Source organism: Sinocyclocheilus anshuiensis, unplaced genomic scaffold (assembly GCF_001515605.1).
Source record: "Sinocyclocheilus anshuiensis isolate Anshui unplaced genomic scaffold, SAMN03320099.WGS_v1.1 scaffold762, whole genome shotgun sequence".
Lineage (NCBI taxonomy): Eukaryota > Metazoa > Chordata > Actinopteri > Cypriniformes > Cyprinidae > Sinocyclocheilus > Sinocyclocheilus anshuiensis.
Genome location: NW_015542390.1, coordinates 818,809 through 834,484, shown reverse-complemented (window position 1 = coordinate 834,484; position 15,676 = coordinate 818,809). Strand labels below are relative to the sequence as shown.

The 15,676-nt window shown below is 38.5% G+C and overlaps 1 protein-coding gene across 1 annotated transcript in view; it reads right to left on the bottom strand.

The window, feature by feature from the left end:
• Nucleotides 1-15,676, bottom strand: part of fars2 (phenylalanyl-tRNA synthetase 2, mitochondrial) — a 144,101-nt gene that overhangs the window by 86,088 nt on the left and 42,337 nt on the right. Inside the window, exons 2-4 of the mRNA XM_016491935.1 lie at nucleotides 13,494-14,138; nucleotides 11,685-11,847; nucleotides 11,470-11,601 (exon numbers count right to left, since the gene is read on the bottom strand). Coding sequence (XP_016347421.1) covers nucleotides 11,470-11,601; nucleotides 11,685-11,847; nucleotides 13,494-14,120 — 922 coding nt within the window. The 5' untranslated portion in view covers nucleotides 14,121-14,138. The remainder of the gene's footprint in view (nucleotides 1-11,469; nucleotides 11,602-11,684; nucleotides 11,848-13,493; nucleotides 14,139-15,676) is intronic.

The window sequence follows — 15,676 nt, the reverse complement described above, 5'->3', positions numbered from 1 at the left end:
TTCTGACGGCACCCATTCACTGCAGAGGATCTATTGGTGAGCAAGTGATGCAATGCTACATTTCTCCAAATATTCCCGGAAATATTGTTTCAAATTAACCGAACTTCAGGAAATCTGTATGGCATACCTAAATATACCATAGGAAAAGAAAAATACAACTGAAGAGTTTCCAAACTCAAAACTGAGCAGTGAACCAGGTCACAGTCTAGGACATTTTCTGCTGAACTGGGTGAAAATTCCTGCAAAAGCCACGTGACACGCTGCATAAAATGGGGCATCACTTTCATAAATACAACCATATCCAATATCATGTTTTGAATCTAAATGTGAAAATGTCAATTCACACAAATGGGTGATTTGAGTACACCAATTTGTGAGTAATTTACCTTGCTTGTTAAAAGCTGGTCCATACACTGAACACAATGTATGGTCTCATTATACATCTGAGACATGCTCATGTGTCAGGTGACTCTCCAGCACATCAAGAGATTTTTCTAAATTCATTTTGGCCTTTATTCTAATCAGCATTTTTTTTATGTCTGAAAAGTTGAAAGGGGGCACAAGGGTGATAAAAGACCACAATTACAAGACTGCTGATCACATTTAATCATTATGTATATTAATTAAATCTCCAGGCTTGTGCAATAGAAACTGTATGCTCTCAATCCACTTGATTTGGCATCTTTGCATTCCATTAGCATCTATTTCCAACAACTACAATCAATTCCTAATTATCCACTGATACATTCATTCTTTCCTTGCCTTGCTTTGTTTTTTCAAATGAAGTACAACAGATTTTGCATTGTGGGTAGGGAAGGATCTGGCCACAATAATGACCACTGACCATGAATCTGCAGATGAAATCCAGCAGCAAACAACATTCAACAAAGGGGTGAACAATATGACTTAACATTCAGTTTCATCTTAGTGGATTATATATATATATATATATATATATATATATTCTCTTTGATAATAAAGTTAAGGGCATCTTTCTGTCCCTAAATTCAGATTACATGTCGTAAACACTAAATATGCAAAGTCACCACCTGGTCGCATGAATATTAGATGGAGCTGTTCTGATGTGAAGGGAATTAACATGTCAGCCCATCTAACTAAGCAGGCAAATGAGTATGCACTCATCCCTGAAGCATAAAATAAAACTGGATGCAACAAATTCATCTAAACAGCTCTCATTAAGAGCAGTTCAATAGAGGAAACGGCAAAAAATTCCAGCATATGGTTGTACTTGGACTGTTGCTATGATACAAAACTTGCATATTGCTGTAGTAATCGAAGAAATTGCAGTGAGATGGAAATGATTGATTTGTTCAGTCTTCCGTTAGTTCAAACAGTCCCGGCTCATAAATATGCAGCAAAGCCAAACAACTGGATCGATGGCTGTTATAATTATATAGCAGAGCGAGAGTGAAACAATGATATCAAGCAAACGATCAAACACTGAGCACAATGCTTACAGAATCAACAAATGCCTGCATACAGTCATATATATCCATCTAATTCATACATTATTCATTGTTCCCAAAGAGTGAGCTTACAAATTCTCTATCAACCAATTCCATAATGTCACTGCAAGCAGCAATCAGTGGGTTCAGAAGCAAATGGGAACACAAAATGGCCTTAAATGGGACATTTGGCACTGTAGATGCTGCGGATACTGTCTTTATTCACAATTGTACAAGATTTACTTGAAGATGCAGAGATGTTCGAATCCTGATGTTGCCTTGAATATACAAAGCCTCAAAACCTCAAAGAGTGTCCTAATCAAAAATAGAAAAGCATTCAGGATGTATTCTAGTCCATAGAGTTAAAAGCTCACATGAATATACACACTTACTAGTTGAACCTCAGATGCTTTTCCGATAACCTTTCCGCTTGGCATCACTCAGAAAAAAACTTGTGGTTTCTGCGATGCCCCAGTGAACTGACACACAAAATGATGCAATTACATGTTGAGGCTAATTATCACACGGAAATGCATAAAGATGCAGGGCATCTACAATAGCAATTAGTTTTTTTCTCTAACCACAGACATGCAGCAGTGGATACAGCGTGAGGTGTCATGGCAGCTAAAGCCTACCAGTTTTAGGAATTTTCAAAATGATATAATAAATAATCTGTGGGGTATTTTGAGCTGAAACTTAACTGACACATTCTGTGGACACCTGAGACTTACTGTATATTACATCTTGTAAAAAGGGGCATAATAGGTCCACTTTAAGGCATATTATTCTTACTACATTACACAATATTTAATATCTCAACAAGATAATAGCACCATACGGTCCCTATAAAGATGTGCGCAAGTTTTACTTCAAAACAAGTGATATCAATGCTGGTTTGGAAAACAGGCATTGCTCCATCGTAAAATAATGTGTGAATTTAAGATTATGGAAAACCCTGTGCATTTCCTTGAGTATCGAGGCACTGTGAAACCACTTGATCCAGCATTTTAGCCACCCTATCAACTATTTGTTTTTCAACCTCTCAGAGCCTTCCACAGGAGTTTATCAATAGTGTACTAGCAAGCGTCCATGTTCCCACCCCGTCCTACTGACAATGCTCTTTCCAGGTTCCTTGAAAGCATCTGTGACAATTGCTTTCTTTCTGAAAGGCGCTCTCTCTTCCCCAAGAGTGCTGCTGATCAGTTCTGAGGTTGAAGATGGCCTCAGGTGGGCCGCGTGCCAGTCGTTAGCGCACCTGTTTGTCATTCTAGCAGCATCGGCCCCAATGACTGCTGAGTCAGGCAGAGCCGTAGCTGTGTATTCGCTGTGCTAACATGTGCAGCTCCCACACACACCCACCCACTCAAACACAGTGCACAGAGTTCAGATGTGAAGACATGCATAGCAACGGTGCAGGGACGCAATACATGGTTTGAGACTCAAAGACGCTAGAAATTATGCTATGCAGATTCATGCAGATTGTTGCTTTGACCCTTCATATTACAAGGTTGATATGTCTCGGATACATAAAACTGCTTAAAGGGATAGTTCACCCCAAAAATAATAATCATTCTGATACATCATTTGCTCATCCTTAAGGCCCTTTCACACGGTACGCGGCAGTCGCGAGTGTCTAGTTCATTCTCAATGGGAGACATGCGGAAAGCAGCAAAACGCGGGCGGTTTCACTGGCGGCGCGGAGGTGGAGTGCAAGCAGTGCTCGTGCACCCAGAATCCTCCCGCTTCCACGGGCACGGTGCTTCACGGCAGGCGCCCCCAAAGATAAAAATAATTTATCTTTTTGTGAGCAGCAGCCAATCAGTGAACAGATTACTAACAACCATGACCACATCAATAAGATTTTTTTTGCATTTCCAGCAAAGCCCTGCGCCTGGGATGCATTGTTTAGGCTCAATTAATCTTCTCAATTTTCCTTTAAAATTATATTTCATTCAAATTTTTACTTCAATCATGACCTCACAGGTAATAATGCTCTTTAGGCAAATAATCAAAAACAACTTCACTTGACAACAATTAATGATAGAATGACACAAACACAAATTTCTGTTATGTTTTATTTAGTTTTTAGTAAATACAAAGGTGATGTTGACAATTGTAACTATGGCAACGTCCGCTCTGAGACCGCAACGCAACCACTGCCTCAACTGCACAAAACGCTTCCACTACAAGAGCGATTCCACCGCTTGCCGCGTCCCATGTGAAAGGGCCTTTACTCATCTCTTGGTAGACCAGCTAAACCAGTTTAAAGCAGCTAATTACCTTAGTTGCTGTTTGTTTAGCAGGATATCAGATGGTAATACCATAGTACACAACGATAACCCCATTTTCATGTACAATGGTTCTCCAAACAATGCTGTTGTATTTCTATGTACATGTCCAAAAACCAACCCAGGCACATTGGACATTTCTGCAAAATGATATTATGTTGTTTCTTGCAAGTTTTTGAGACACTTTCAAAGTGAAATGTCCAGTGAGTGACGTTAAAAATTGAATGCTTTTTCATACTTGACATAATGTTCCATCTACACTAAACTCAGCTCAGTGTTAACAAAAGCAAACGTGAGATAAAAACAGATTTGCTGAAGCAACCATGCCATTTTAGCATGCTTCTACAAGTCTAGTGTTCATTTCAGCTGGAAACTGCAGTGAAGTTTAAGTATAGGTATGGTTTTTTTTTTGAGTTTTGCAAAAATTTAGGTAAATTAACATTTTTCTAATGAGCCTAGGTTGCCAAAAGCCATGACATGCAGAAAATTGCAGAGACACTTGTATCTGCCTAAAAATAAGCCATTTCCAAAGTACAATGATAAGAGTGTTATTTGATAAATGTAAAACCCTCGTTTTTCCGCTGAACGATCTGCTTCCTGTGACCATAAGCTGTTTCATACAAAACAGCCACATGCATATTACATAACACACATCCACACAACCGGTCCGAATGAGATGAACTTGATTATCCCGGCTGAAACTGAACATGCTACATATCACTAGTAGCTGTGGGAGCTTGTCTAAATGGGATGTAATTTAGTCCTCATTACACAATGCAAGCCTTAGGCGCTATGGCAAAGCCTTCATTTCAGTAAATAGGCCAGAGAAATACATAACACAACGATGGTAAACATAGAGTAGATCTCATTCACTCATTTTTCCTCTGCTCCTTCTTTCCCTTTCTGTCCTTTCGATGACTCTATCCGCTAAAGCGGCCAGGACTATTTGTCCCCCTCTCTTGGGCGTGATGGCTGAAACGGAACAGTGCACAAGCAAATGTTTGCACTAACAGTGCAAACCCGAGAGACCAGACGTGCAAGAGGCAACTGTGACTGAGTATGTGTGTTTGCCTTTCTGAAGGAAAAGAAAGCAAAGGGGTAATGTATGTAAGATAGACAGAATGATAGAATGTCAGATAAAACAAGAGATAGATAAACTGATAGAAAGAGAGAAATACAGGCAATGGATGGATGGATGGATGGATAGATAGATGGATAGATAGATAGATAGATAGATAGATAGATAGATAGATAGATTCACCCATTTATTTTGCCCTGTTCTACATTCTATCCATTGTCTAACTTGCTACTGCTTTTGTAATACAAAGGTACATTATTTATCAGGCCAATAAAGCACTAAAAGACACTGCAACTGAGAAAGACAAAGGGTGAGGGAGAAAATAATGGAAGCAGAGTGTGACTGAAGGAAGGCTGACTGATTAAAAAACTGCCAGCTCGTCAAAAACGAAGCATGCTGACAGAAGTCCTGTAATGAGGCCAAAGAAACATGTGCGTATGAAAGAGAGAGCTTTAAGCGGAGCCGGCCACAACTGGCACATGATTTATTCAGTGCGGGAGGGCGGGGGGTATTAAGGATTAACTCTAAGATTGAAAGCGCCACCTGAACCAGAAAGAGTGCTCAGCTGGTACTTTCCCCACCTACCAGCCGCCCCTCGCTCTCCTGCCGTCCCAGAGGCCCCAGGGCGTGTGACTTGAAGGGCCGTTAATTGTCACCAAACACGGCTTTAATCACATTCCCGGGCCCCCCGCCCTCTGGGGCGTGACTAAACCTCAACCATGCCGCTGACGCGTGCCGTCATTAACACCGGGTCCCATATGTTGTGGACAGTCCTGGTGAGGTCCCACAGGGCTCTGTCCTGGGCCCGCTGCAGAATTGATGTGTCCGGGGATTACACGTCACGCTCTAATGAATAACTAAGTGGATCCACCGCCAAACCGGTGCCGCACTGTTACCCCTCCTCCCCTTTCATTAGTGAAGCGCCGCCCCTAAACCAAACACACCACCTCTGGCACACTTATGCCACGCTTAGCATATGGCGGTCATGCTCAGAGGCGAATAAATAACCTTTCAACTTTCCAGGATGCCCCGTTCCTTTTTTTTCTCCTCCCTGTCTCATTCGTCCCTATACCCCCACCAGCCACCACACATTTAATGTTGTCTTGCTGGCAGATTTTTATTGTCCTACTGCTCTGAAGAGAAAAGAGGGAACGTGTGAGTGTGGATGGGTGTGTGAAATAAGGGGGGTGTGAGAAGACTGAATGAGAAGTTGCCATAGCAACGGAGCCACACTGCTCTGCCGCAGTGAAGAAAGACAGAAAGAGCGAGTTGGAAGAGGGAAAATGAGAATGGAGGGGGGAGTGAAGGAGAACAGCGGAGAGGATTTGACAGAATCCCTGCAGTCCGAGGAGGAAGCAGGGAAGGAGAGGTCTGGGACATCGAGAGAAGTCAAAGAGGAGACTGAGTGAGAGTGAGTTTGTGTTTGCGTACGTATGACGACAGTTGATGCAGAGGAGGGTCACTTTGTCAGCAGTTGTGGAAAAACTCTGAGACACCAGCAGTTAAGGGGGAAAAAAATATGGTTTCTCTGTCTTTTTTGACAAAACTGCGCTGAATGTCACTGCCGGTTGCCAGTTGTTTACGTCAATTCGTAACATCGCCAGGGAGACAATGAGAAAAGTTACACTTGGTTACTATGCTGCAATTTTACTGTTCTGATAACAATCCAATAATGAAAAGACCAAATGTAAACGTCTTCCAATATGCATTCGATAGTAACTCAATCACTCAAATTACTTTCTGAAGATGCAGCTAGACCAAATGTAAATGCACCTGGTTGTTCGGGTAACATTTGTAAACTTTTCCCCCAAACCACACATAAGGGGGCAATCACAGATAAGACATGGATGAAGTAAGCACAACTCTAACATTAGTTTCAATATGGGGTTAAGAGAGTGAACAAAATTCCGCTGTTAGCATTAGCGGCATCGCGGATGCTAATATGTACATATATCATGGGAACAAGGGATCAAATTAATATCAGTATTGCAGAGACATATTTATATGGCCAAGTGTAAATGAGATATGCATATGCAATTGGACTGCAATCTTATTCCAAATATGTTTGTGTTTTTAATCTTTCATTAAAATGTTGTAACTCATTTCACCTCTGAAACGTTTTTTTTTTTCTTTGTCTCTATGCACCTTTCAAACCCTCCCTTACAACCACCTGTCAAAGGCCAGTTTTCATGATCTAATCCAACCCTAGTGGATAAAGTTGGGTCCAATCCTACATTTTAATTCTCATTAAATATGCTGTATTCTCAGAAAAAAAGGTAAGGTGCATTTTAGTACCTTAAAGGTACATAATTGTACCTACAATGTACATATTGGTACCTAAATGGTACATAATGTGGATAGACTTACACTCTGAAAGCTTTAAACACATCTAGTTGTGGGATGTAACGATTAACCGCGAGCCGGTTGAAAATCGATTCAAATATGTGACGATTCAAATCGGTTGAGATTCTAAACAAATCGCGATTCATTTAGGGGTAGGAATTTATATGAATGTATGTCTGAGGGAAACTTACTGTCTTCAGAAAAGTTTAGATGGTATTTTTTCTTTTCATCTTGCCGCTGTATAATGCCTATGCACAATCAGCTTGTAACACTCCAAAGAGAAAGGAAAACTTGAAATCGCATCATATGACCCCTTTAATAACTGACATTACTAATTGACTATATATGTCTTAATTTTGAGCTCTAACAAAAACTACCTGTTACTACCATGGTTCATCTATAGTACCATTACCATCTATCATCTATGGCTACAGTACTAGACACTAGCAGCAGTTTCTGACAGATATTTAGTTGATAAGCCATTTTATTTGACACAAATTGTGTGGGTTTGTCGAAATTAATTAAAATCACTTCTACATTACGTTGAAAACTTTGATTAAACAAGCCCCGTAACCTAGACAGGAAGGCACGGTTTGCCTAAACGCCGCCAGAATGACACCTGTGAGCAGATTCGTCTGAGCAGCAAAGCCTTGAGGAGGGGAGCAAGGCCTGCTGACAGCTGTCTGGAGACACGAGGGCTTTGTTTACCCAGTTGTGAATATGCATTGCCACTCGAGTGGGTGTACACAGGGATTCGTCTGAGCATCAAAGCCTTGAGGAGGGGAGCAAGGCCTGCTGACAGCTGTCTGGAGACACGAGGGCTTTGTTTACCCAGTTGTGAATGTGCATTGCCACTCGAGTGGGTGTACACAGGGATAAAGCAGTGATTGAGTACAACCAGACATTACAGGAAGAGAGACGCACAGTCAGTAATCTGTACTCCTGTCAGGTACAGCACTGCGAAAGACACAAACTTTCTACTAAAATCCAATCAAAGCAGGATTACAGGTGTCCTTGCTGTGACGATAAACATGAGAGTGGAAATCGATTTTTATATTATCATTCTAGACTCAAATTTTCATAAAAAGTGGTTTACAACTCTCTGTAAAGCACTAAATTTGGTCATTCAGTCGGTCTATAATCGCACCGACTGACCTCTTTGCATCCACACAGAAGATAAAAACTGTGTACGAAGATGTGAGGACCATAAATAGAAAGCTCTTTACAAGAAACACTATTTTTCCATGCTGCCAAAACATTGCCGGGGAGCAGTAGCCTTCCAGCACAACGGAAGAGTTGTGAACGGGCTTGACTGTGAGTGGTTTCAAAGAGAGAGATGATGGGAAGGGTAGAATGGAGAATGAACAATAAAGTGAGAGAGAGAGAGAGAGAGAGAGAGAGAGACGGGTGCTCTTAAGCACTTGCCTTCAGCTTTCAATTATTGATGGATTCAAAATGCCACCTACTGAATACACCGACTGCATTTACATAAATGAGAATACTCCAGTGTTAATTGGAATTTGGCCCTATGTTGATTATGCATGCATAATCCAACTGCAATAATCCCATTTAGCAACATTCATATTACAAGAAATCTGAATAAAAGATCCAAAATATGCCTGCATAAATCAGAATTTTGGGTCATGTAAACACCTTATTCCGAATATCCACTGTCATGGAATATTGATCTATATCTGAATATTGATATATATATATATATAATTATCTATCTACACTACTGTTCAAAATTTGGGGTTGGTAAGATTGGGGTTGGGGTTGAATATGTTTTTGAAAGAATTCTCTTATGTTCACAAAGGCTGGATTTATTTTATCAAAAATGTAGTAAAACAGTAATATTGTGAAATATTATTACAATTTAAAATAGCTGTTTTCAAGTTGAATATATTGTAACATGTAATTTATATCTGTGAATATAAAGCTGTATTTTCAGCATCATTACTCCAGTCTTCAGTGTCACATGATCCTTCAGAAATCATTCTAATATGCTGATTTGATGCTCAAGAAACATTTATTATTATCATCAATGTTGAAAACTGTTGTGCTGATTAATATTTTTGTGGAAACCATGTTTTTTTTCAGGATTGTTTGATGAATCGAAAGTTCAAAAGAATTTGAAGCATTTATTTGAAATGAATATTTTGTTAAATTATAAATGTCTTTACTGTCACTTTTGATCAATTTATAATAATTATAATTATTAGTAAATTACCGTGCAAAATAAAAAATAAAAAAAATGTATTGTTAAAAATGGAAAAAAGAAAAGCCAGATTTGCATAGAGGATGCATAAACTTCTTTTCAGAATAAAGATGGACCTTAATTGTAAATATCAGGCAAAACATTAAGTCAAATGTAGAGTGTGAAATTGCAGTGAGAAAAAAGCGATCACTCGCCGTTGAGTGGCACAGTTGTTAATTGGCCGTTACATGTTCCACATGTCGGCGGTGCAGACGGCGGGGGACGCTGTGCTGTTTAACACAGACAGGATCGATGAAGAGAGCAGATGAGATTGAAGAATTAAGTGGCAGTGAGGAGTGAGATGACTGGGCTGGTTGAGAGGGAGGGCCGGTCATACAGGTCCATCCCCGGGGAGGAAAACCATGTCTCTGCAGTCATGCGTGTCCTTCCCCTCCCCCTTTACTGGAGCGCTTGGATCTTCCTCATGTGGGACTATCCCATTCACTTTATGATGGCTGGTTGCCTCACACAGCACTGCACAACACCGCCATCTACTGGCAGAGGCAGAACGGCATTCTCTCCGGCTCAAAGGTGTGGCCAATGCTCTCCAGGCACAGAGCGGCTGGAAAACCTTCTAAGCATCTTCATCTTTAGGCATCTCACACTCACTATGTAAAGGCTGTTCCTAACAGCAAGCAGGGAAATTTATGCTGTTTGGATTTGCTTTTAAAATTTTGGATTTCATTTTGAAAAAAATTAAATGGCAGCATCTCATGCATCTTTTGCTGATATGGAAAGCCCAGAATGCCTTGTGACAAGCTCATCTGATGGTGGCTGGAGTCGAGGGAAATGCTATGTATAAGTGTATTTGATTGATTATTGGTTGTTCAGCAACAAGCATATCAGACTCAGATGCAATCAACGGTGAGCATCAGTATTATACATGCAGTATTCAATCACAGGTTCTTAATGTGATTTCATTACTTTCTCTTTTTATCAATTTACTTAATGGAGACCAAAAGACAAGATTATTCACCCAAATCAATAAAACTCATTTTGTGACAAATAGTTCAGCCTCTAAATTCTAAACACAGGTTGTTTGCGACATGGGTCTGTATTTTTGCAATATGTACAGAAGCCCATTTTTGCTACATAAGGAAAATGCTTTGGTAATTCATAATTATTTTATATGCATTTTCATAAAAAGCCATAATTATATCAAACAAAAATATGAGATACTAAGTCAAAATTACAAGATAATTGACAAAAAGTAGAAATTATGACGTCAATTATGACAAAAATTTGTCAAATGGAAATGTAAGGGAAAGTAAAAATTAAGAGATGCTAAGAAAGTTTGAAATTATTATATAATGCAATTATGACACAAAAAAATCAATCTCATAAATCAACCTATATTTTGTATTTTGACTTTTCGGCATGATTATTAGATAAAAAAAACATCAATGGAAGTTATTAAATTATGAGATAAAGTCAAAATTATTAAATAAAAAGGTAACATACTAATTCATAATTATGATATAAATTTTGGCATTATGAATTAAAAATCATGACTTAGTATGTCACTTTGACCTTTTTTATCTCTTAATTTGGACTTTTAATTTCATGATTATGACTGTTTTCGTAGTATCGTTTTGACATTTTATGCCATAATTATGATTTACCAAAGCATTTTTTTTTTAATATTGAGGAAATGTTTAAATAACTGAAAACAGTTTTGCCTACAGACAGTCGTGCAAATATATCTATCGTGACGGCTAAATTTCTACCGTTGTGCAGTATGTTCAGTCACGACGTCGGCCCTTGTGCTCATGTTTGGGATCAGTAATTCTGCATGTTGCCTAATGGCACGTTTACACTGACAGCAATTAAATCGCTGGAGGTCGGCATCTCATCGGACTGTTGTTTGCTAATGGTCGTTTCTATGCGATTGCTGTCTTAAACTTTAACACAGGCGGCTCATGACAGCTGCCCTGTCTGCACTCCCATTGGTGGTTGCTGTATCATCTCTCATCAAACGGTCATTGCTTATGTAGACAGCAGGCAGCTTTATGTGTGAGTTTGTTTGTATGAGTGTACCTGAGCAGACCAATTCCTGCTCCATCACCCCACAGCCCAGCACCTCCAACCAGTCTCCCTGGAAGCGCACCTCCATCTCAAAGGAGGGATGTGTGAAAGGGAAGTAGCAGTCCACCCAGCGGATCTCCAAATCTGCAAGACAGAAACAAACAGATGGAGGAGAGCTGGACAGAGGAAGTGAGGAAAAACAAGTGCGAACATCACAGGATTCCTACCTTCCCCAAAAAGGTGTCGCATGAGGCGCGTGAGAGCCTGTTTCAGATCGAACTCCACAAGTTTGACAGCCTCCAGCGTGTGCGTCTCCTGTTTCTGAGGCGTGCGGCGGCCACCGCTCTCAAACAAAGACAGCTCTTCACCATTCTCCACTCGAGCAAACAGCTATTAGAGAGAGAAATGTTGAAAACAAATGTGTATATTTAATTGCATTCAGAAAGATTACGGTAAGATTTCATCATGACTTCTTTGACACTTGTCCTTGAACAGCCTCTTCATTACAGTCTGGATGCTTTAAATTAACAGCTTTTTCTACACAGATAAGTAGGGAGTTCTGGCAGGTACAGTATGAACTATAGAGGACTGCTTGAAAGGTGAAGTTTTGATGCTTAAATACTTTCTTCTATCTAAGAAAAACAATTCTTCAAATCAACAACACAACAACAAACTTAATTAAATTCACTTAATTTAATTCAAGTCTTAAACCTGAAGGTTATTGAAACCATCCAACGGTTATTTTTCTTTTTCTGGAAAATGGACAAAAAAAAAAAGCAGTAGTAGTGGTAATAGTATTTATTGCCATTATTAATATTAACACATTAACCCTCATAATGTATAAAAAAAAGTCTGCATACTATTTTCGCATTCATTGTTCAAGAATCATTATTTTGTAAAACAGTTATAACTTTATTATTATGCTTTAAGCAGAATATATCTTATTAGAAAATTCTCATTAATGAGAAAATATGAAAAAAAAGAATGTTACCTTGTTGTTACCATATTATTACTGCATTTAGCCCCTTTTTTATTCATTAAAAAAACAGGAATTTTTTGAAATTTCAAATTACAAATGATGTGATGTGATGAGAACATATCACTGCATAAAATTCATATCATATAATAATATAATATGAGAATTATCAGTTTTCATCAGAATTATCAGTATTAACCCCATTGGAATGAATGAAATTTAATTAAATTCCTTTGTCTTTATAACTCATGACTTCTCAAAAACACTCCAAATTTATGAAACCAACATTTGTATTTCTAACAAAACAACATCAAAACAACACAAATATTACTCTGAAAAGTTATCAAACAAAATACATTCATTTTACGTTCAGATGGAAAAAATTATTAAATTCGCATGCTGCAATGGTTCGTCAACAGGAAAAAAATTCAGTCTCAAAAGTGTATATATATATAAGTTTATATACGTTTTTTTTTTTAACACAAAACGTTTTTTTTTTAATATAACTTAATAGATAAGCATTTTTGACACATAATTGTACTCCATTCATACATCTACACCTGGGAAAAAATTTTTAAAATAAGCAAATGTTGTATTTTTTTAAAATAATGTAAAAAAATAAATCAATGAAAAATATAAATTATGTTTATTCTGTGGTTCTTAAAACATTTGCAAAGTTTCATTCCCTTACTAAAAACTATGCGTTTTTTAGAAATGTATCTTTTCCAGGTCAAAACAGACCCAAATGTGTTATAAGGGTTATTATATTAATATATTAATATTTATTATTATTATTTTATTTGTATTAGTTATTTTATTATTAGTTAAGACCCGCATGTCACCACATAGAATTCTGTTGTTTCGCAGAAAGATTGAGAAATTACAGCCTCAAAAAAATGTCATTAAATATTCATGGATGAATCTTCCACAATAAGATGCATTAAGAGAAGAGATGAAATGAACTTCCATGTCAAGTCAGCTATAAATATGCCAATTTTTTAATTAGTTGACTTTTTTTTGGCCAGGCGGTCCTTTTCCTCATTAAGGACACCATTCTCACCTCATGGTTTGAGAAAAGCCGCACTCCCTCCATCTGATGGAAGACAGGATAGTGGTTGGAATCGATCTCGTCTCGTCTATACACATCTCCAGCCAGCAGGAAGCGGTCCAGACCTGAACGCACCAGCTCCTTCTGATGGGCAGAGGTGTGGGCCCGCAGCATGTGTGTGCAGTTCAGGTAGTAATTGTCTCCTTTTTTCCGACTGGGATGGTCTGGAGGAATGAGCAGACTGTCGAAGTTCTGCTCCACCGTCACCACCGGGCTGAGGTTGTCATGTACGGAGAAGAGCGGGTTTCCCGTGCGTCCGATGTAGGAGCGGTAGAAATGGTCTTTGATGCGTTCTTTAATAAGCCACAAGGGGTGGTGCGGCCAGTTGTGAAGCTGGCTGCCAACTTTGGATAAGATTTTAGCTGTCACATTGGTCATGTCATCTCGCGGGTAGACATGGCTGAAAACTTCTATTGAGTCTTCACTAATCCGCAGCCGAGGAGCGGAGCCGTCCGTCGATAGACCCCTACAGGGGTAAAGTTTGTGGGACACGGCGAGGGAACGGGTCCATTGGCAGCTAGCTGACCAGTGACAGACTATGTGTTTGAGGAAAGTCTGGGAAATATTGTACAATGTCATAGTAGCTGATCCATGAGTCTGTAAGAAAAGAGAGAAAAACGTTAGTTCTGTGAACTCTCTATTCAACTGTTTCAAAGTGAATAATAAACAATGCTAATTAGGAATGGGAACGCATCAGAGTCAACCAGTTGTGCAACTAATTAAGTGAAATCAACAAGACATTTCTTTGCATTCATTTTAGGCATTTAAAGGTGAAGTGTGTAATTCTATTCGATATTAAAGAACTTTCTCTTGTCCAAACTGAATAAGCAGAGAAAACAATTAAATCCAAGTCATTTGTAGGTTAATTCTCCTGAAAAGAGTAAACATCAATGATTTCAAAAATGTTTTGCCCTGTTTGTTTGAGCGTTCAACCCACTCGACACAGCAACAACTCAACCAATGAGTTTGGGGCGGGACTATATGTTTGTCTCACCAATGGCAAGAGGGCTCAGAAAACATTTTGCAATTCCATTTGGTAACTCCAGTCATTTCACTTTTGATAAGAGTAGTATTTATAACTGCTATCAAAAATATTTATACAATAATTATTAATATAACATCTACATTAGCGTTTAAAAGTTTGTGGTTGGTAAGATTTTTTTTATGCTTTTGAAAGAAAAACACAAATGCAGCATTTATTTGATCAAAAACAGTAAAATAAATACATGAATGATAATAATAGTAATAATAATGTGAAATATTACAATTTAAAAAACCTGTTTTCTTATAAAATATTTTAAAATGTCATTTATTCCTGCGATCAAAGCTGAATTTTCAGCATCATTACTCCAGTCTTCAGTGTCAAATAATCCTTCAGAAATCATTCTAATATGCTGATTTGCTGATCAAAAAATATTTATTATTATTATTAATGTTGAAAACAGTTAATATTATTAATAGAAAATAATATTTGTGTAGAAATCAAGATACTTTTGTCCAGGACTTGCTGACTGATTGTCTAGTGCGCTAAAAACCCTCATCAACAGATAAATTGCAGCAAAATAGAAAAGTACATTTTACGTAGGCCTGGGCGATAAAACGGTATCGATATTTATCGACGGTACACCTTCTTCGATATCGATAGAAAAATCGTTCGATATAGTGCAGGATATAGGCACGTGCTATGAGTGATGCAGACAGCACACACAAACACAAACACATGCTGAAATGAGTGCTGTGCGTGCCTGTGATGAGGAGATTGTGAATAAAGAATGAATATTAGTCGAATTTAAAATAAACATTTGCATTTGAATGTTAGGTGTGCATCAGGGAGCGTCATCAGTGGCGCGCGAGATGCGGTGATGATGTAAGTGAAGTTGTTGCATTTGAATGTTTTGTTAGTCTAGACCACGAGACGCGCCGCTGCTGCGTTATTCATTCAAAATATTAGAGAAATATAGAAGCTCAATGCGGAGAAGATCTTGAATGGGTTAAAATAAAAAAAACAAGCCATTCACAGTGCATTTTTTAGACGGACAAATATGACTGCTGCACTCGCATCTCACAGAAGAGATGTATAGAAAGCCATGCAAAGTTAAAACAGTTTAAACTTTTAGAAAACACGTCACGAATTT